Source organism: Myotis yumanensis, unplaced genomic scaffold (genome assembly GCF_028538775.1).
Source record: "Myotis yumanensis isolate MYYU_CA2020_CCGP unplaced genomic scaffold, mMyoYum1.0.hap1 SCAF_4, whole genome shotgun sequence".
NCBI classification, from domain to species: domain Eukaryota; kingdom Metazoa; phylum Chordata; class Mammalia; order Chiroptera; family Vespertilionidae; genus Myotis; species Myotis yumanensis.
The window spans coordinates 36,723,060-36,743,520 of NW_027223755.1; the positions used below are offsets into that span (position 1 = coordinate 36,723,060).

The following is a 20,461-nucleotide window of genomic DNA, read 5'->3' on the forward strand; positions in this document are numbered from 1 at the left end:
GAGCATGTACGTCGAGGGAGAATATTCAAATCTCAATAAAGAATTATAGCAGAAATCAGTTTGCGCTTCTTAACTTCTTAACTTCTTAACTTCTTCTGTGGTTTTAGTGGTCCATGTTTAGGGTGAATGGGTTAAGAAGAACCATTGTCCTTTGCCCTAGCTAATAGGTGTTCCAAGTGTGGTCCTTAGAACTTGTTAGAAATGAAAATTCTCACCCTAACACAGACCTGACCTACATACAATGAGACTAGTCTTCCTAATATGGGGGAGAAGCAATTGCCAGGGATAATTATTCCACCTAAACACACCAGGATGAGAATTGGGTAACTTGTTTTTTTTTTCTTCTTCTTTGTAATTCATTATGGACTTGTTAAACTAGCAATAGCACCCTTATGTGTTTGTCAAAATACTGATTTGACAGTGAGCTCCAATAACAAGGCAATCATTACAGGTTAATAGCATTTCTTCCCCCTTTAAATTACAGGCTAAATAATACCTGTGTCTCTTTGGGGCTGTTTCTTTAGGTTAAAAACGTTTCTGCAGGCACACAAGACATGCCTCCTCCGCCTTCGGACTACGTGGACAGAGTGTACAGTCCCGTGGCCTACTCTTCCAATGGTAAAGTGAATGACAAGCGGTTGTATCCAGAATCATCCTATAAATCAACACCGTAAGTAGCAGCTTCTTCTGATATTCTGAGTCTAAAACATGAATACTTGCACTTTTATAAATCTGTTACTGTTTTGTACCATTTATCTTAAAAAAAAAATAATCCAACAGTTTGCATAAAGGCTGGAGACTGATCTTTGCATTGTAGGTGGATGCCTAGGGTTACTTGGAAGTGCTACTGTGAGGTGGGGTCCTCTTCTTCTAAGCTGAAAATGCTTTTCTCCTGATGATTTAATAGGTAGAGGTAGGTTAGGTTCTTTCATTCTAGGAATATGGTTCTCTGTCCTAGTTCTGGTTTTGAGTTTAGGTGTGGGTAAAAGGGCATTACTGATTGCTAGCATAGCTTAGTGCATTTCTCAGTCTCTCCTTTTGCCTTTAATTATTAGATCTCATTTAGAGTGTTGAATAAACACAAAAAAATCAGGAAGCTTTGGCGAGAAATAAATGATAATAATTTACTCAAGGATCTTAGAGTTTGCAAGCTGGAAACATATCTAGGCAAAAACCTAGAAATGTTCCAAAGAAGAAAGAAAAGTTAAGAGTTCTTACTGTAGCCAAAACCAGTTTGGCTCAGTGGATAGAGCGTCGGCCTGCGGACTCAAGGGTCCCAGGTTCGATTCCGGTCAAGGGCATGTGCCTGGGTTGCGGGCACATCCCCAGTGGGAGATGTGCAGGAGGCGGCTGATCGATGTTTCTCTCTCATCGATGTTTCTAGCTATCTATCTCTCTCCCTTCCTCTCTGTAAAAAATCAATAAAATGTATTTTTTAAAAAAAAGAGTTCTTACTGTAGTCTGGCCGGGTAAGTCAGTTGGTTAGAGCGTGGTCCAGATATGCCAAGGTTGCAGGTTTGATCCCCGATTAGGGCAGGTACAAGTATCAACCAATGAATGCATAAGTAAGTGTTTCTCTCTCCCTCACTCTCTCTAAAAGTCAATCAATAAAAATTCTTATAGCTAAAGTCACATCCTTAAAAATAATTAGTCCTGCGTTCTTAGCCCTCAGGCTGGTCCAGGACAGTTATCAGTCAGAGGTCAGGCAGTCTGGAGGATGGGCACCAGGAGCCTGGTAACATCCCGAGTTCTTTAGGGGTAGTCCGAGGGTTATCTGCAGGTATGATGTATGTCTAGGCATACTGGTTCAGGACTGGAAAGTTCAACAGCTGAAGTTCCCAGGTGAGTTAAGATAAAAAGAATAATTTCTTCATGCCTCAACCTTCATAATGTTAAATAATTTAGTAGCTTGGTTAAAATGCCTTCATTTTATATTTTCCCTATCTTCACTCTTTCCTCAGTAGAAAGGGAGATTGCTCATTGATCAACCCTGCCCACATATATTTTTATTAAACTACTAGAGGCCCGGTGCACAAAAATTCGTGCCCTCGCGGGTGGGGGGGGGGGTCCCTCAGCCTGGCCTGCACCCTCTTACAGTCCGGGACCCCTTGGGGGTTGTCCACCTGCCAGCTTAGGCCTGCTCCCCAGAGGATCAGACCTAAGCTGGCAGTCGGACATCCCTCTGGCAGCCTGGGAGCCCTTGGGGGATGTGCAACTGCTGTCAGACATCCTTAGTGCTGCCGAGGAGGCGGGAGAGGCTCCCCCTGCCTCCGCAGCTACGCTCACAGCTGTTAGCCCAGCTCGTGGCTGAGTGGAGCTCACTCTGTGGAAGGGCACTGACTACAAGGGGCAGCTCCTGCATTGAGCATCTGCCCCCTGGTGGTCAGTGCGTGTCATAGCGACCAGTCATTCTGGTTGTTCTGCCCTTACATCAATTTGCATATTACCCTTTTATTTTATAGGATTAGACTTCATTTGAATTCAGGAATTTTGAGATCTCCTTTGCTGTGCTAGAGCCTCTGTATTGCTGGTGAAGCCTCTAGCTTTTGTTACACATACAGTGTAAAAAACCTCGAATTGAGTTTCTGGCCTAGAGTCGATATGCCATTATGGTTTTTGAAATGGTATCCCCATTGTGGTTTTAGTTTATCCTAAAGCCTAATTCTAATTCAGCCTAATTCTAATGAACTAGTGAGAAATGGATATTGGAAGTATTATTAAGGACTTGGATGTCATTTTTGCGTAAGGATGATAAGTTGTGTTGCTATATTTAATTCTAGAACTCCAAATTCCTTTGTAGACCAAAATGGAAACCTTCCCTTTAGTTAAGTTTGATTGTTCTTAGTCACAGGTGTGTCTGCTGGAAAACTTTTTGTGACTCCAAAGTTTTCTTTCCACCCTGCACCCTCATTTAGTGGGACCCACTGTGAGTGCACAGTGTGAGTACCTGGAACCCCGTAAGGTGACACCGGCAGCTGCGTTAATTATGGAAGCAGTTTGAAGGCGATAGATTGATTATGGGAATGGAATTTGGAGACAGACGGGCAGCTGCCTTATACTCCATATATGTTGCTTTGGTCTGCAGAATCAGCCTCGCTGTTCATCCCAGTTGTGAATGATTGGGAGAAAGAGCATTTTCTCTGTTCTCCTTCTCTTTGGATTTTAACAAAAAGCAAAGCACCTGAAGCTATTAGGGCAAAGGTACATAGTGGGGATTCAATCCTTGTAAAAGTTTTGAGTGGTGATTTATAGGGCTTTCACACATGCAAAATAAATACTTATAATGCATGTGACCAGCTGTGCCTCTAAATTAATTGTAAGACCCGCATGGTTACGTAGCATTCCCACATGTTGTCCCTTTTCATGAAAACCAAAATATTTTCAAATTCATTTAGAACAATTTAAAAATCTTACTTATTCTTAAGTAAATCAATACATTCATAAGTAAAATTTAAAAGGGACAAAAGAGATCTCTAGTTCCTCTCCCAGGAGGCAGCTGGTATTACCAGTTTCTTTTATATCCTTCCAGAGGTAATTTTTAAGTAAAATATGCTGGCCAAATATGAATATTGGTATGTTTTTTCCTTTAAAAAATACTAGCATATTAAATGCCTTGTTAGCACTGTATCTTGGAGAGTGTTCATATTGGTATACAAAGAGTTTCCTGATCTATTTCATAGCTGCCTAATATTCCAGCAGTAACTTATTTTGTTATTCCCATATTGATGCACAGTTTTCCCCCAAAGTTTTGTGATGACAAACCACTGCAGGGAATAAACTTGCACTTTTATCACTTTGCACATATGTGAATGTATCTGGAGAATTGCTGGACTAAAGGCAATTGCGTATTTCATTTTGATAGATGTGGTCAAACTGTATTCCATAATGGTTGTACCAGTTTATACTCCCTACCTACACCCTAGAACTTTTTTGAAGGTCTTGGCAATGCAAATGTGATGATTAATTTTAGAACCCAGAAGGGGAGGATGGGAATGGTGCTAAGGGATACGAATGTGACAGCGAATCCCACAGCGCAGCACCTGATGTGTGCGGTAGTGATGGAAGGAACTTGCCGCCTCTGGGGAGTAATAGAAATTGTCGAGTGTTGACTGTGGTAGAGTACTGAGTACTGTGGAGGATTCAGAGTGCATTGGCTGTGGAGGTAGAGATGCACATTAAGTCATAGTATGTTTTCCCTCAGGCTTCCTGAGGTGCTAGGAACCCACGAACACCTCTCCTCCTTGCTATTGCAGTAGGCAGAGAAGGAATTAGAATGGGAGCATTGTGTCTGAGGTCCATGGTTCCTCAATACTAAGATTTTCTTCCCCCAAAAGCATAGCGTACATTCAGTAAAGAGCACTAATCTTGCCCTGGCTGGTTTGGCTCAGTGGTTAGAGCGTCAGTCTTCGGACTGAAGGGTCCCAGGTTCGATTCCAGTCAAGGGCACATGCCTGGGTTGCCGGCTTGATCCCCAGTAGGGGGCATGCAGGAGGCAGCCAGTCAATGATTCTCTCTCATCATTGATGTTTCTATCTCTCCCTCTCCCTTCCTCTCTGAAATCAATAATAAAGATATATTTTTTTTAAAAAGCACTAATCTTGAGTATACAGCCTGATGAATTTTCACAGATGTGAACACTGAAGTCACCACCACTGCACCAAGAGAGACATCTCTAGCACTCCAAAAGGTGCTCTGGTGTCCTTTTGTTGTGCCTCTCCCCCACCCCCCCCCAATTTTGATGCCTATCACCATCTATTAGTTTAGCGTGTTATTGGAGTATTTATTTAATGGAATCATAAACATACTCTCATCTCTAGCTCCTCTTCATCTTAATGTCCTATACGTTAGAATTTCCAGGTAGTCAGAATTAATCCTGGGTTAGGTGACAGCAGAATTTAGCTGAAGATGGTTGCCTCTTTACCCTTCCTAAGTGAATTTGGGAGAGCCCTGTTAGGTACACTCCCTAGTACACTGTCCACACCCAGGGTGAATTAACCTTAATAAATCAAGGAAGTTGAGTGTTGACACTACAGAGAACTTTCAAGGCAGGATGACACCCTAGGGCAGTGGTTCTCAACCTTCCTAATGCCACCACCCTTTAATACAGTTCCTCATGTTGTGGTGACCCCCAACCATAAAATTATTTTCGTTGCTACTTCATAATTGTAATTTTGCTACTGTTATGAATCGTAATGTAAATATCTGATATGCAGGATGTATTTTCATTGTTCGCGACCCATAGGTTGAGAACCGCTGCCCTAGGGAGACAAATAAGACAGCCCATTGTTTGGTGGTAGCAAATAGGCTGATGGGGTAATCTGTTAGGGCTTTTATGCAAGTCGTAGGAATTCACTGGTTCACCTAAGGCCCAGGGGTAGGTCTGTGTCAGGCATGGCATATCCAGGGACCCAGAAGATATCAGGGCCTTGTTGCTATGTTGTCTTTATTCTCAGTACAGCTTCCCTTGTAACAGGATGGGTTATCCACGTTCCCATCAGAAAATCCCTCCTGGGCAGGTGTGACTCAGTAGATTGAGCGTTGTACCATGCACTGAAAGGTTGCCTGTTCCATTCCCACTTAGGGCACATGCCCAAGTTTTAGGTTTGATCTCTGTTCGGGTGCTTGTGGGAGGCAACCAATCAATGCTTCTCTCTCTCCCTCCCTTCTCTCCTCTCTTTCTCTCGCCCTCCTCCCCCTTCCTCTCTCTCTAAAATCAATGAAAACATATTTTTTAAAAAAGAATATTCCCCCCCCCAAAGCTTGCATATCAATATCAATCTATTGGAAAGATTCTGATTGGCCTTTTGGATCATTGTCATCCCCAAGGTCAGAAAGGTGAAGTTCTGTGATTAGCAAGGCTTACTTACTCCCCCCAATAATGGTGACAGTTCTAAACACCATATATAGGGTGTCCCCAAAAATGTATATACATTTTGAATAATTATTCATTCCAATGAGTTAAATCTGAGAAGTAAAAAACATCAGTTGACCTATCAGAAAAAAGTGTGTGCACATTTTTTTGGAGGGACACCAGAAAAACAACCGACATCATTCTGACAACCAAGAAAGACACTGGTATTAATTATGCATTGTTTCTCCCCCATTGATAGTGGGTGTCCTCAGAAAACAGGATTCATGTGACTGATTTTAATTGAGTAATTACCTTGAACACCTGCCATGTACACAGTACTGGGCCAGCTGCCCTGGGAATACAAGTCCATGCTCTCATGGAGGTTGCAGACTAACAGGGGCGGAAGAAAGTGCACAGTAACTACATTGAGAGTCATGGCAAGATAATAGCAGCAAAGGCATGTGAGGGTGTGTGTGAGAGAATAAAACAAGTAAATAAAAAGAAACAATCCAAAAGCTGCAAAAGGGGGGACTTGCAGACCTGGGAGACTGAGTTGGGTACTGAGGAAAGTATGCAGCTGGTTACTTGTTCTGGGTTATGTGGATTTTGATCTAATAGGACTTGCATCTAAAAGTAGGTTAGGAGATTATTGAGAGTATACATATTCCCTAGTTCTTAAATTTATATATTCTTTTACTGCTAAGCATTTTGTGCTTAGCTTTTATGCTATATTAAGTATGTTACTGTTTAGTATTTCGAAGGGTGTGGGAAGAGGAGAGTTGGAAAACTTCCAAGGTAAAGATTTATAATATCAATAACTAATTAAAAAAATTAGGGGGAAACCTGCCTTAATGTCTTCTTTTTTCTAATTTCTTTTGCCCTTTAGTTTCCTTCCCTTCTGGCGCTCAGCCTCTCAAAGCCAATGCATGCTAAAGGTTTTGTTAGTCATGTCAAAGCAAGAAGCATGCATAGTGCCCGGCATTTTGGCAGTGTGTCTAGGAACTTGTTTAATTATTGACTCATGGAGAAAGTCACATTTTCCCTCCCAATAGAAGTAGCATTAACTTAGCACACAAAGCCATGCTAGCATGAATAAATTCAGAAAGAAGGAATAAATACCACCCCCACCCCCAACTACAAACACATACACACCTTTAGACTTTGACAGCAAAGCCAGGCAGTTCTGGATCACCTAGAAAAGAGAGTAAACCCTGTAGATAACGCTCCAGATCACAGTTATGGTAAGTGGAAAGAAATAAGAAATGAAAATCTTCAACTGTCCTTAGTGGTTGATTTGAATAGTGAGGCTGATGTTGGGAAGTCTCAGGTGCTTTCCTTGCCTTCCTTGCCTTTCTCTTGCCCTTCTCCAGCTCAGCTACAGGTGAAAGGGAAGCTTTGCGTTTCTGTTACTCGGAAGTGGGATACAGTTGCCATAGCTCTTGGTATTTTACTCCATGTTAGGCTTTGGTTTTAAGCTTGTGGCTGAAACATTATGTGCAATGAAAAATCTGATTCAATACTGAACAATTGCATTAGAAAAATAAGTGTAGCCCTAGCCGATTTGGCTCGTGGCTAGAGTGTCACCCTGTGGACTGAAGGGTCCCAGGCTTGATTTTAGTCAAGGGCACATTGTCAGGTTGTGGGCTCGATCCCCAGTAGGGGGCGTGCAGGAGGCAGCCAATCAGTGATTCTCTTTCACCATTGATGTTTCTCTCTCTCCCTTCCTCTCTAAAATCAATAAAAATATATTTAAAAAGGGAAAATAAGTGTAATGGTAACCCTTCCGTTCCATTCATTTCATGTGGCTTCAGGATTAACAAAGCAATTTTACAAAAGAAGTCTATATATATATATATATATATATATATATATATATATATACATATATATATATAAAAGCATGTTTAATGCAGAGAAAATGCGTGGCCAGTGTAAGCGCCTACAAAAGAAGTCTTAATGAGCCTTTTCATCTATTACTGTATGAAGTTTTTCAGTTGTTTTTAATTTTTAGTTTTTTTGAGATATCTTGAAAAGGAAATTGATATAAAGGAGTCTAAGGTTAATGTTACAAAGGTCTGTTTCTGCGAGTCAGCTTCCAAAGGTAGATATGTGTGTGCGTTCATTCCTCTCTCTACTCAACATGCCATGGAACTCGAAGAACCTGTAGAAAGGAATCATGGCCATTGTTTTCCTGACAGCCTTTTGTGAAGTGTATCCCCAGCGCAGGTCAGGTAAACGTGTCTTCCAGACCAGCCTAAATTAAATGAAAGCTTAGATCCATTTCACTTAAAAGGTTTATAAATGGGCTCCTCTTACAGAGGAACCGTAACACTTCTGTGTATTGGAGGATCTGAGCTGGTGCTACATTGAATGCAGGACACTAGGGGGTCCGCTCAGTGTTGAGCATATGAGCACTGTAGGTGCTTGAGTGAATGCACCTATATGCAGAGCTCCTAATAGTTACTGTTGCTGCTCTTTGTGCTTACAGTGCACTGGCAAAGGCTTGCCGTGTGCCCAGTGATCACTGAAAACTCATTCCTGTGTATTAGGGTGCCCGAAGTGGTGCAGGAGCTTCCCGTGACGTCCCCTGTGGATGACTTCCGGCAGCCTCGTTACAGCAGCGATGGTAACTTTGAGACACCGTCCAAAAGGGCTCCCACAAAGAGAAGGGCGGGCAAGTCAAAGAGGCCAGAGCAAGACCACTATGAGACAGACTACACGACTGGCGGCGAGTCCTGCGATGAGCTGGAGGAGGACTGGATCAGGTACGCGCCGCCTCTTTCGCTGGAGCCACCTGCACATTTGATATTAGCGTTTGGGATCTGTTGCATCCTAAACTGGGGTGGAAGGTATAATTCCATTCTTTGCCAACCAGGACCAGAGACTGGTCTTTTATGTTTTTTTCTTAGTACTCGTTCGTAATAAAGATGGACAATGGAGGGGGTATGCTTGGCTGTAATAGTGTCTTACATGGCCCCCACGCATGGCTGAGAAACTTCACCAGGGCTCTTACTTTTGTCAATAATTACTCAAGAAAGGCCTTTATATAAATAAAATACAAGTACAGAGGAACTTTATTTTACTGATTATAAATTTCCCAGACTGGTGCTGTGGCTCTGCTTTGGCATTTACTTTTAAGCTTCCACGATGACACCAGAGATTCTTTTAAACGTTTATCCAAAGGATTTTGGAAAACAGTTCTGTATACAGTTGTTAACAATTTAGTGTTCTGGCCAAGATTGAGGTTAAGTTCCTTTGTGTGTGTGTCAGTGGTTTTGTTTTAGGCCATCAGCACAGCTATACTCGTGTTTGATGTAACCCTTTTATGCCCAAGTATTGTGAGGAATGGGATACAAATCAGAAACATTTGTGGTGTGAATGGTGATGAGTGAAAACATTGCTTCTCACGGTGTTAGGGATGCATGGCGTGGGTATAGTTTGAAATCCCCTACGCACGAGTGTTTCTCAGACCTCGTTTCCCCTCTCTCCTTAAGAGTTTTTGGCCTAGCTCAGCCATATACCTGTGAAATATTTGCTTAACTTATATCATAGAATATTTAAATGAAAACTTTTAGAAATTCTGAATTCTTGTTTCCCTTTTGAGCATATTCTTTAATTTATCCTCTCTGCAAAATGAAGGTATTAGGCTGACTTAGATCCAGATTCCGAAATTCCATATTGCTAAGAAGATCCGTAGTTTTGTGACACAATTCAGTATTTCTTCAGTGGATTAGGGATGAATAGCATTACCTTCAGATGTAAAGAACAGCTGGTATATTGAGAGATACAGTGATACAGAAACTCAGGGTTTTTTCCATAGTTTAATGCATTGCCAGATTATTTGTACTACGAGCATGCATTTTTATACATGGACATTTTAAAGTCTACCTTTATCATCAAAGGACTTAAAATAAGCTATTTCCACTTAGGAAAAACAAGACCAAGATAAAAAATAAACAACAAAAAACAACAACCCATACCCCAAACAGTCTGAAAACTGTAGGTGGTAGCGGAAAATAGCCAGCTGCCAGTGGACTGCCCTGCCCCCGCAATGACGACAACATGCCTCGTGTTCCAGAATACCAATTCCAAGACGTTAAACATAAGTTGCATTATCGTGTACATGCAGAATAAGTGGGTTCTTATAACTTGAAACTTAAATTTCATAAATTACTTTTAACTTTATTTCCCAAAATTATGTAGGGATAGCTTTTATTAAAAAAAAAAACAACACATACAACATGATCAGTGATGTAGAAAGTATAATCCTTCTTAAGAGAACTATTTGCAGCCCACCTTCCTCTCCCCTCAGCTACAAAAAGAAGAAGGTCATTCTCCATGTCCCATCAGCTTTATTATCTTTGAGGAAGAAACACCGGATTTTATGTCTGCTAAGGGCACATAGTCATTTTCTCACTCAATTTTTAGGGAATATCCACCTATCACTTCAGATCAACAAAGACAAGTCTATAAGAGAAGTTTTGACACTGGCCTGCAGGAATACAAGCGCTTACAAGCAGAACTTGATGAGATCAATAGAGAACTCTCTCGTCTGGATAAGGAATTGGACGACTATAGAGAAGAAAGCGAAGAGTACATGGTAAGTTCAAATATGATAATTATATATTACATATACTTTACTCTGATCTATGGAGATCCAGTATCCTTTATATTGATGTTAATACAAAATGTGTTAGTAATTATAAAACTGTAATTTCATTGAAGAGTAATTGAAATTGAATCTTGGATGAAAGTCTTTCCAAATTGAAGAGTATACTAATACTAATTTACTTAAGAATTACAAAGCAGCCCTAGCCGGCTTGGCTCAGTGGATAGAGTGTCAGCCTGTGGTCTGAAGGGTCCCAGGTTCGATTTCGGCCAGGGGCACATGCCTGGGTTGCGGGCTTGATCCCCAGTAGGGGGTGTGCAGGAGGCAGCCGATCAATGATTCTCTCTCATCTTTGATGTTTCTCTCTCTCTCTCCTTCTTCCTTCCTCTCTGAAATCAATAAAGAAATATATTTTTTAAAAAATTACAAAGCAATAGTCTACATACATATATTTCTTCCTCTTTAAAAGAAAATAACTATAGCACTTTTTCTATTTATACACCCAGTTCATTCTTTGTGTAAAAAATTCAAACAATACAGAGTTGCCTAAATTCCTTAATTTCCACCACCTGTTTATCACCAAAATATGGGTTGTTGATATAGGCCCTTTGATAAGGAATCATCTTATATGTTTTACCTATATCTCTCCCGTATTTTTACTCAAAAATAGTTTATGGTTTGTTTGTTCTTTGATCACCTGGCAGAGGCAGTATTTATCTGTGACCTTTCTGATTGGTGTTTCTGATTTCTTGAGATATATTCCTAGAAGTGGGATTACTGGGTCAAATGGGAGTTCCATTTTTAGTTTTTTGAGGAAACTCCATACTGTTTTCTACAGTGGCTGCACCATTCTGCATACGCACCAGCAGTGCGCGAGGGTTCCTTTTTCTCCGCATCCTCGCCAGCACTTGTCATTTGTTGATTTGTTGATGATAGCCATTCTGACAGGTGTGATATGGTACCTCATTGTCATTTTGATTTGCATCTCTCAGATGATTAGTGACTTCGAGCATGTTTTCATGTGTCTGTTGACCTTCTGTATGTCCTCTTTCGAGAAGTGTCTATTTAGGTCCTTTACCCATTTTTTTATTGGATTGTTTGCCTTCCTTTTGTTAAGTTGTATGAGTTTCCTGTAAATTTTGGAGATTAAACCCTTATCGGAGATAACATTGGTAAATATGTTCTCTCAGGCAGTGGGCTTTCTTGTTGTTTTGTTGATGGTTTCTTTTGCTGTGCAGAAGCTTTTTATTTTGATGTAGTCCCATTTGCTTATTTTCTCCTTAGTTTCCATTGCCCTAGGACAGTGGTTCTCAACCTTCCTAATGCCGCGACCCTTTAATACAGTTCCTCATGTTGTGGTGACTCCCAACCATAAAATTATTTTCGTTGCTACTTCATAACTGTAATTTTGCTACTGTTATGAATCATAATGTAAATATCTGATACGCAGGATGTATTTTCATTGTTACAAATTGAACATAATTAAAGCATAGTGATTAATCACAAAAACAATATGTAATTATATATGTGTTTTCTGATGGTCTTAGGCGACCCCTGTGAAAGGGTCGTTCGACCCCCAAAGGGGTCGCAACCCACAGGTTGAGAACCACTGCCCTAGGAGCTGTATCAGTAAAGATATTCTACGACATATGTCTGATATTTTACTACCTATGGATTCTTCTAAGATTTTTATGGTTTCCAGTCTTAGGTTTAAGTCCTTTATCCATTTTGAGTTTATTTTTGTGTATGGTGTAAGTTGGTGGTCTAGTATCATTTTTTTCATGTATTGTCCAATTTTCCCAACACCATTTATTGAAGAGACTGTCTTGACTCCATTGAATGCTCTTGCCTCCTTTGTCAAATATTAATTAAGCATAATGGCTTGGGTTGATTTCTGGTTTCTCTATTCTGTTCCATTGGCCTATATGTCTGTTCTTGTGCCAGTACCAGGCAGTTTTGAGAACAGTGGCTTTGTAATATAGCTTGATATCTGGTATTGTGATCCCTCCAACTTTGTTCTTCTTTCTCAGGATTGATGTGGGTATTCGTGGTCTTTTTTTATTCCATATGAATTTTTGGAGCATTGTTCTAGGTTTGTGAAATATGCCATTGACATTTTAATAGGGATTGCATTGAATCTATAAATTGCTTTGGGTAGTATGGACATTTTAATGATGTTGATTCTATCAATCCATGAACACGGTATGTTCTTCCATTTGTTTAAGTCTTCCTCTATCTCTTTTTTCAATGTCCTGTAGTTTTCTGAGTACAGGTCTTTTATCTCCTTAGTTAAGTTTATTCCTAGTTATCTTAATTTTTTTGGTGCAGTGGTAAATGGGATTGTTGTTTTAGTTTCTCTTTCTGTGAGTTCATTATTGGTGTATAAAAAAGCCATAGCCCTGGCTGGTTTTGCTCAGTGGATAGAGCGTTGGCCTGTGGACTGGGTGAGTCCTGGGTTTGATTCTGGTCAGGGGCACATGCCCGGGTTGCAGGCTTGATCCCCTGTGGGGGGCATGCAGGAGCAGCCAATCGGTGATTCTCTCTCATCATTGATGTTTTTGTCTCTCTCTCCCTCTCCCTTTCTCTCTGAAATCAGTAAAAAAATATATTTAAAAGAAAAAGCCATAGATTTCTGGTTGTTAATTTTGAATCCTGCTACATTGCTGAATTCATTTATTAAGTCTAGCAGTTTTTTGATGGAGTCTTTAGGGTTTTCTATGTACAATATCATGTCATCTGCAAATAATGACACTTTTACTTCTTTTCCAATTTGGATGCCTTTTATTTCTTCTTCTTGTCTGATTGCTATGGCTAGCACTTCCAGTACTGTGTCAAACAGGAGTGATGAAAGTAGGCATCCCTGTCTTGTTCCTGTTCTTAAGGGATATGGTTTTAGTTTTTGCCCATTGAGTATGATGTTGGCTGTAGGCTTATCATATAAGGCTTTTATTATGCTGAGGTATGATCCCTCTATTCCCACTTTGCTGAGGGTTTTTATCAAGAAAGGGTGTTGGGCCGAACCGGTTTGGCTCAGTGTATAGAGCGTCGGCCTGCGGACTCAAGGGTCCCGGGTTCGATTCCGGTCAAGGGCATGTAACCTGGTTGCGGGCACATCCCCAGTGGGGGGCGTGCAGGAGGCAGCTGATCGATCTCTCTCATCAATGTTTCTAACTCTCTGTCCCTCTCCCTTCTTCTCTGTAAAAAATCAATAAAATATATTAAAAAAAAAAAAAAAAAAAAAAAAAGAAAGGGTGTTGGATTTTGACAAATGCTTTTTCTGCATCAATTGATATGATTATGTGATTTTTTTTGTCTCTTAATTTGTTTATGTGATGTATTGCATTTATTGATTTGCAGATATTGTACCAGCCTTGCATCCCTGGATAAATCCCACTTGGCCATGGCATATGATCTTTCTGGCATATGTAATGCTGGATCCGATTTGCTAGAATTTTGTTGAGGATTTTAGCATCTGTGTTCATCAGGGATATTGGCCTGTAATTCTCTTTCTTTGTAGTGTCTTTATCTGGTTTTGGAATTAGGGTAATGCTGGCTTCATAGAAAGAGCTTGGAAGTGTGCCTTCCTCTTGAATTTTTTGTAATAGTCTTGAATTTTTTAGTTCTTCTTTGCATGTTTGGTAAAATTCCTTTGTAAAGCCGTCCAGAACAGGGCTTTTGTTTGCTGGAAGATTTTTTTTTTTTAAATATATTTTATTGATTTTTTACAGAGAGGAAGGGAGAGAGATAGAGAGTTAGAAACATCGATGAGAGAGAAACATCGATCAGCTGCCTCCTGCACATCTCCCATTGGGGATATGCCCGCAACCAAGGTACATGCCCCTGACCAGAATCGAACCTGGGACCTTTTAGTCCGCAGGCCGACGCTCTATCCACTGAGCCAAACCGGTTTCGGCTGCTGGAAGATTTTTGATTACTGCTTCTATTTCATCAGTAGTTATCGGCCTGTTCAGGTTTTTTATTCTCCCTGATTGAGTTTTGAAAACTTGTATTTTTCTAAGAATATGTCCATTTCATCTAGGTTGTCCAGTTTATTGGAGTAGAGTTGTTCGTAGTATTGTTTTACAATCCTTTGTATATTTGTTGGGTCTGTTGTTACTTCACCTCTTGCATTTCTGATTTTGTTTATTTGGGTCCTCTCTCTTTTGTTTTTTGGTGAGCCTGGCTAGAGGTTCATCAATCTTGTTTATCCTTTCAAAGAACCAGCTCTTGGTTTTATTGATCTTTTGTATTGTTTTTTGGCCTCTTCTTTTATGGCTTTTGTATGGTGTTATAGTGTTGTCATAAACTTTAATCAGTTCAGTGAATAGTATTGATCATTATTATGCCCTTGATGTAGAAGTACGGAAGTTAGAAAGATAAATAAAATCCTGTGTCATCCCTCAAAGAATTCATATCCTAAGAGAGAAACTGACATCTAAACAACTTAGACAATGTGACTAATGTCATATTCATATTATAATGTAGAAAGTACTATAAATAACTGCTGAGAGAAGGAATTAGGTCTGCTGAAGGCTTAAAGAGGTTAGGAGAGGCTTCATTGAGAGGTAACCATTATAGATTCTCTGGGCAAAATAAGGTATGGGTGCATGAGTACAGACAGCCTCAGGGAGAACATGATAGAAATCTGGAAGCATTAACATGATTAATTATTTAATTTGCAATTAAAAGGAATTGCAAATGATGGGTGCTAAGACTGGATAGGTAGGAGTCTAGATCAGTAGAGAGGTTAATGGGGAGCTCTGACAAGTTTTATAATGCTGTATAACCTGATCAGAACAGTGCTTTATAAGAGACCTCTCTGGTGTCAGCGTGGCACATGGACTGGCATCGGGAAAGATGAGAGGAACAAAATAGTTACCTGTCTATGTGAATGGAACTCAGGCCTCCTGCTGACCAGTTTCAAGAGCTTTAAAACTTCATTATTTTAATTTCCTGTATTTTTTGCATCTTTAGCTTCAAATTATAGCATCAGTAATGTTATTTTTGAACGTGGAAATGCCCATTAAACTTATTCCCTTGTGTTTCTCATTAATAGGCTGCTGCTGATGAATACAATAGACTGAAGCAAGTTAAGGGGGTAAGTATCCCAGGTTGTAAGATTCTCCAAGGAATAATTTTTCTGTTGCATGTTTTTCCTTTAACCTTGAGAATACCTTGTCACGCATGTACTTATTATACACAGAAGGCCCAATAGTTGCAAGATAAACTATACCTGAGAAGTTGGAACCTTAATTTAAGTTGTTTGCAGCTATAACCAATACTGATTTTTAAAAACTTTTTTAAAGGTTGAAGTATACATACATACAAGTATACATCATCAATGTACAAGTTGGTAAATTCTCACAAAGCAACCACATACCTCTGTACCTGGCACTCAGATCAAGAAATAAATTTCCTTGTAACCCTGAGAATGCCCTCCTGTACTCTCTTCCAATTTTTGCTTTCTCTCCAGAGGTAACCACCATTCTCACCTCTAACATCATAGATTAATGTTGCCTGTTTTGAACTTTATATAAATGGAGCCATATATGTGTGATTTCTCTTTAAAAAACTATTGATTGATTTGAGAGAGAGAGAGAGAGAAAATCAATTTATTGTTCCATTTATTTATGCATTCATTGGTTGCTTTCTGTATGTGCCCTGACCCAGGGACTGAACCCGAAACCTTGGCATACAGGGATGATGCTCTAACCAACTGAGCTACCTGGCCAGGGCTGTGTGATTTCTTTTGCTCAGTTCTGTATGAGATCCATTCATGTTTTGGCATGTGGTTGTGGCTCATTTACTTATTTTGTGAAGAAAACACAACTTATTCACTTCTTCTATCATTACTGAGCATTTGGATTGTTTCCAAGTTAGGGCTTTTGCAATGAATGCAGCTTCAAACATTTTTGTGAGTGTCTAAGCACGTGTGCACGCAGTTGTTAGGTACATACTTAGGAGTGAAATTGCAGGGTCATTGGGTAAGTGTGTACCCAGCCTTGGGTCGGTACTGTCAACCAGTGTTCCTGGTTTGGGCCAGTTGAGAATTCTACCAAGTTGTATAGATTCCTGTTGCTCTATATCCTTACCAGCACTTGCCATTCCTAGTTGTTCTTGACTTCAAATGTTTTGTTTGTTTGTTTTAAAAGATTTTATATTAAACTTGTAAAAATTACAAAACATCATGATTTTAAATGCAAGAGTTTAAAAGCATGTATAGTAAGTTTCCTTTCTCATTCATCATTAATCCAGTCCCCTTTTCCCAAACTGGTATCACTAGTTTGTTGTTTTACTAAATTTTTAGGCTATGTATGTTATCAAAAAGGCCAATAGGTATTTTTTTTTTTTTTGTCACTTTACAAATCATTAGAAATTCATGTATCGTTTTGAAAACTCAGGTTAGAAGATTTTGTTCAGCAAAGAGAATCAGCTGCCTATCTGGCTTGAGATACTGCCAGGCGCCTTATGTATGTTACATCATTTAACACTCCCAACAATTCTGATGACTAATAGTCCCCTTTTTTGATTGATCTCTGCTTTCCCAGCAGCTGCACATAACTCATTTTTATTTTGTTAAATTTACCTGATTCATTTTTTTCCTTTTTAGTCTGCAAATTACAAAAATAAGAGGAATTATTGCAAGCAGTTGAAGAGTAAGTTGTCCCACATCAAGAGGATGGTTGGAGATTATGACCGAGGGAAAACGGAAAGCAAATTCCAGATTGTCTGAGTGATGGAGAAGAATCCGACATCTCGGCAGTGGTGTCAGCATGCAAAATGACTTTGGACTCTAACCAGAGAGGCCAAACCTTTGTGATCATTACAGAGTTTTGGTAGCTTTCATATCATTGGTATTGAAGCATTTTATAAATAGCTTTTGATAATCAACTGTGCTGAACACTCCAATTAAGGATTTATGCTGTAAACACTGGTTCTGATATTAAGAACTGTTGTTTGAGGTTTTTAAACCTTTTCAGGAAGGTTGCTGAGTGTACTGTGCTGTGAACTTTCACGCCCTAGGCAGTCATCTCTTAGTGCTTCATTAGTTCCAATAGGTAATCTCATTGAATCCTCCCAGAATCCTCCCTTCATGTAACTGTTATTTATAATGGTTCCTTTTCAGAGAAGGAAACTGGGTCTCTGCAGTGAAGTGAAACCACTTGTTTCCTAGCTTGCAGTTTTGGTTAAGTCTGTTTTATGACTCCATTAATGAAGTCCCTAACCATTCATATTGTAGCTACTACGGATATTACATTCTACCAACTTTCCTACTGATTTTTTTTTCTGTGTGTAAATGGTTAAAAGAGCTTTTTATTGTTTTATGTTATCTTGGTAATAAAGACCATACAAAAGTAACACATTGTGAAATTTAAAGATTGTAAATATGTATTTACTTTTTAAAAATCAAAATTTAAAACCACTAGCTAGAATTTTATTGTGTATTTTAAAATACTTCGTAATCTTTTATGGTTTACATGCTTTTTTTTTTTTTCTTTAACCAACTAGGCGCTTTCATTACATTAGAGTACCTGATTACATTTATAATTCAGTTGTGACTTGAAATGTATCTTACAGGAATGTTCAAGTTCTGTACATATTTTATAAGGTATTAAACCAGGTGTTTTCTTTCTATAATATACCTGTTTGATGTCATTAGTGCTGTTAATTTTAAGCTTTGCAAAACTACACTCAGCAATTATATCTGTTACTGTTTTAAACTCTTTTGGGTGTTCTGCTGGTTGCTTGTTTCCCAATCTGTTAATAAGGAAGCCGATTCGTCTGCCCTTAAATCTCAGCACTTTCTTTTCATTCAGATTTTTATTAGTAAAGTAAAACTAGCTGATAATACTGGGCATGTCACTAGCCAAGTTGATTGTAATTATCCCCCCAATTTAGAACTCTGTTTTTGTGGAAATATTTTGAAGAATCTGTAAATCAGGGGTCCTCAAACTTTTTAAACAGGGGGCCAGTTCACTCCCTCAGACAGTTGGAGGGCCGGACTATAGATTAAAAAAAAACTATGAACATATTCCTATGCACACTGCACATATCTTATTTTGAAGTAAAAAAACAAAACGGGAACAAATACAATATTTGTATTTGCATGTGGCCCGCGGGCCGTAGTTTGAGGACCCCTGTGTAAATTAATCATTAGTCTGCAATTCAAACATTTAAGTATGTCAACGTACCTGTAGAGATTTATTTAAAAATTTTTAATGACACTATTGCAGGAGTCCCCCTTCCCACCTTTTGCCCACCGCCACCCTCCCCGGCCTCTCCCTTCCTTGGCCTTTACCAAATTACTGTCCATGTCCATGGGCTATGCATATATGCGATTTTTAAAGGAGTTTATTTGAGCCAAATGTTTTGACAACATGTCAGGAAGCAAGATCTCAAATGCTCCAAGAATTACAGGTTTGCTGTTTCATTTGTATATTTGGAAATAAGGAAGATTACATGAAGGTCGGAGAAAGCAAGGTAGGGACTGTATTACAAGAAAAATGATGTGCTCTCTTGAAGGTGGTTATGCCTCAGAGGAGTCTGAAAAAGAGGAATACCCTGGTATTTTAAAGGTGTGTTAACCAAGAAGCACAAGAACAATGGACAGGGCTTATGTAAGGCAAAGATAAACCTTTTACTGAAGAAGTTATATGCCTGGGGGGTGACTACCCACCATAATCAGCACAGGAATTTATGATCAGCCTTGGACTTTTCAGATTTATTACAGAGCCCCCTTTTCATATACAAGTATGTCATTTTTTAAATACCAGTCTGAATCATTTTCCAAAGATAAACTTTTTTTATTACTCATTTTTAGAGAGAGAGAGAAACATCAACTCGTTGCTCCATCCATTCATGCATTCATTGGTTGCTTCTTGTTTGTGCCCTGACCTGGGTCAAACCCACAACCTTCACATATTGGGACAACACTCTAACCAACTGACTCTCCTGCCAGGGCCCCAAAATAAACTTTTAAGTAATGTTTCCATTATAACACTGATTCATTTCTTCAAATTGAAGAAATTCTTAATTTTCCAGGTGTTTTACATATATGAGTAAAGATAATAGTCTATGCTTTTCATACCTGTTGGGCTCACATCAAATGGTAAGGACTCTCTTGAGCCACTTAACTGATTTTTATGTGTGCTAAAATTTTGTGCTTGGAAGTCAATGTAATTAATTTATGAAGGCAAGCTTGCCAGTGTTCTGACAAAACCAATTCAGCTGAATACAGAAAATCAAATAGCGTAAGTTTGCGTTGTAAAATTGTGCCATAAAATTGGACTTTGAAATACAAAAACAAAATCATTTTGAAAATGTGGTACTTACTACAGACCACTTCAGGAGCCAGCATCAGGGCGTTTCTGATGGGATTGACATTAACTAGCTGGCTATAACTTTGAAAAGCCACTCAAGCAGTTTCCTAGTCTGGAAAGCAAGAGGTTTAGATTTGATTTCTGAGGTCTCTTCCATCTCTGACCTGTGATTCTTATGTCTGCATATATTTGTTCAAGGTCTTGTTGTGAAAGCATGTGGTCTATTTGATAAAGGTTCACTGCATAAGATTTTCTTACATGTGTGTTTTGTATTAAAACTAGATGACATCAACATTTTTATTTATTTTGAAAAATTTAAAGAAATATTGAAAACTATAAACATACCTGTACCCACCACCCAGAAATAAAAGGTGTTAGTTTTGTCACATATGCTTTGTATTTTTTGAAATAAATTTAACTCTTAGTATTTATAGTAAAAGTTACATTCTATATACACGCATACATACACAAAATATTTTATTTCTTACAGCAGTTCTATCGACTTGCAACCATTTCTCATTTTACAGGAAAGTAATGATCTGATGGATTCACTGGTCCATTGTCACATTCTATCAAGTGACTAAACTAGGAATCTTTGATTATGAGGTTCTATACTCCCACTCTAGCTTGATTTTCTTAATGAATTAATGGGTTGGATAAGGTGGAGTTGCTCTGTCCTTT

At 39.1% G+C, this 20,461-nt stretch overlaps 1 protein-coding gene across 4 annotated transcripts in view; it reads left to right on the forward strand.

Moving 5' to 3' along the window:
* OCLN (occludin) overlaps positions 1-20,168 on the forward strand; it is a 56,236-nt gene extending 36,068 nt beyond the window's left edge. For all 4 annotated transcript variants that reach the window (XM_070412132.1, XM_070412130.1, XM_070412131.1 and 1 more), the window contains exons 5-9: positions 525-670; positions 8,401-8,616; positions 10,280-10,451; positions 15,517-15,558; positions 17,071-20,168. In XM_070412132.1, coding sequence (XP_070268233.1) covers positions 525-670; positions 8,401-8,616; positions 10,280-10,451; positions 15,517-15,558; positions 17,071-17,193 — 699 coding nt within the window. In that variant the 3' untranslated portion in view covers positions 17,194-20,168. The remainder of the gene's footprint in view (positions 1-524; positions 671-8,400; positions 8,617-10,279; positions 10,452-15,516; positions 15,559-17,070) is intronic.
* Positions 20,169-20,461: the final 293 nt, after the last annotated feature.